Below are 1,090 nucleotides of genomic sequence, written 5' to 3'. Positions count from 1 at the left end.
CTGAAAAGAAAAGATTTTGCAAGAGAATATATGACTTCAAAGGGCCTGATGGTTATTGCTCAAATATCGGGAACTGCATAACATTGGAGGATTATAAGATTATGGGGCTTAAATCTCATGATTATCATGTCCTAATGCAGCAATTGTTGGCTATTGCTATAAGAGGATTGTTACCGAAAGAGCCTAGAAAAGCGATACTTCGATTATCTAGATTTTTCAATAGATTATGCCAGCGTGCTATTGATAGAGAAAAGTTGCTGGACCTTGAGAATGAGATCATTGAAACTTTGTGTCAACTGGAACGCTTTTTCCCGCCGTCATTTTTTGATATCATGGTACATTTACCGGTTCATCTAGCAAGAGAGGCACGCTTGTGTGGTCCGGTTCATTTTCGTTGGATGTATCCTTTTGAGATGTTAGATTTTTATTATTATTCTTTTTCATGCTGAAATCCATTATGAAATTTTAATTTGACCATGGACAAGATTAAATTCTTTTATTCAGGTACATGAAGACACTAAAAAAATGTGTCCGAAATCCTGCAAGACCTGAGGGGTGTATTGCAGAGTGATACCTAGCTGAAGAGTGCATCGGCTTTTGTAGCGAGTTTCTAAAACAGTCAATACATGTGAAGGAAAAAGAAGTTCGCAATGAAGAATTTGAAAATGATGTCATTTTTGAAGGTCGTCCTATATCTAAGACTACTTCAATCACACTTACCGATAAAGAGAAAGATATTGCACATCGTTCAGTATTACTGAACACAGCAATAATGGATCCATTTTTAGAGTAAGTACATTGCTATTTTTATGTACTTATTTAGTTTGCTTTTCTATTTATTAGTTTTATTAATTCATATGGTCTTGTGTTCTTGTGTTCTATTAGTATGCATTTGGAGGAGTTGCAAGCAAAATATAAACAACTTGAAAAAAATCAGACCTTACTTTGGAAGCGGCATACTGAGAAAATTGCAGAATGGACAAAAAATAAGGTTATTTAAAATTAATTATCTCAAGTCTGATCTTGTATTTATTACTTAGCTAAGGTACACCATTTAACGCTTATATTAATATTTTGTAGATTCCTATTG

General features: G+C 33.9%; 1 protein-coding gene across 1 annotated transcript in view; it reads left to right on the top strand.

Moving 5' to 3' along the window:
• The window catches only part of LOC109847033 (calmodulin-binding transcription activator 6-like), a 59,903-nt gene extending 58,903 nt beyond the window's left edge, over positions 1 to 1,000 (top strand). The window contains exons 13-15 of the mRNA XM_020416277.1: positions 14 to 335; positions 635 to 789; positions 886 to 1,000. Coding sequence (XP_020271866.1) covers positions 14 to 335; positions 635 to 789; positions 886 to 1,000 — 592 coding nt within the window. The remainder of the gene's footprint in view (positions 1 to 13; positions 336 to 634; positions 790 to 885) is intronic.

This window comes from Asparagus officinalis, chromosome 7 (assembly GCF_001876935.1).
Source record: "Asparagus officinalis chromosome 7, Aspof.V1, whole genome shotgun sequence".
NCBI classification, from domain to species: Eukaryota; Viridiplantae; Streptophyta; class Magnoliopsida; order Asparagales; family Asparagaceae; genus Asparagus; species Asparagus officinalis.
This window is presented reverse-complemented; position numbering and strand designations above follow the sequence as displayed.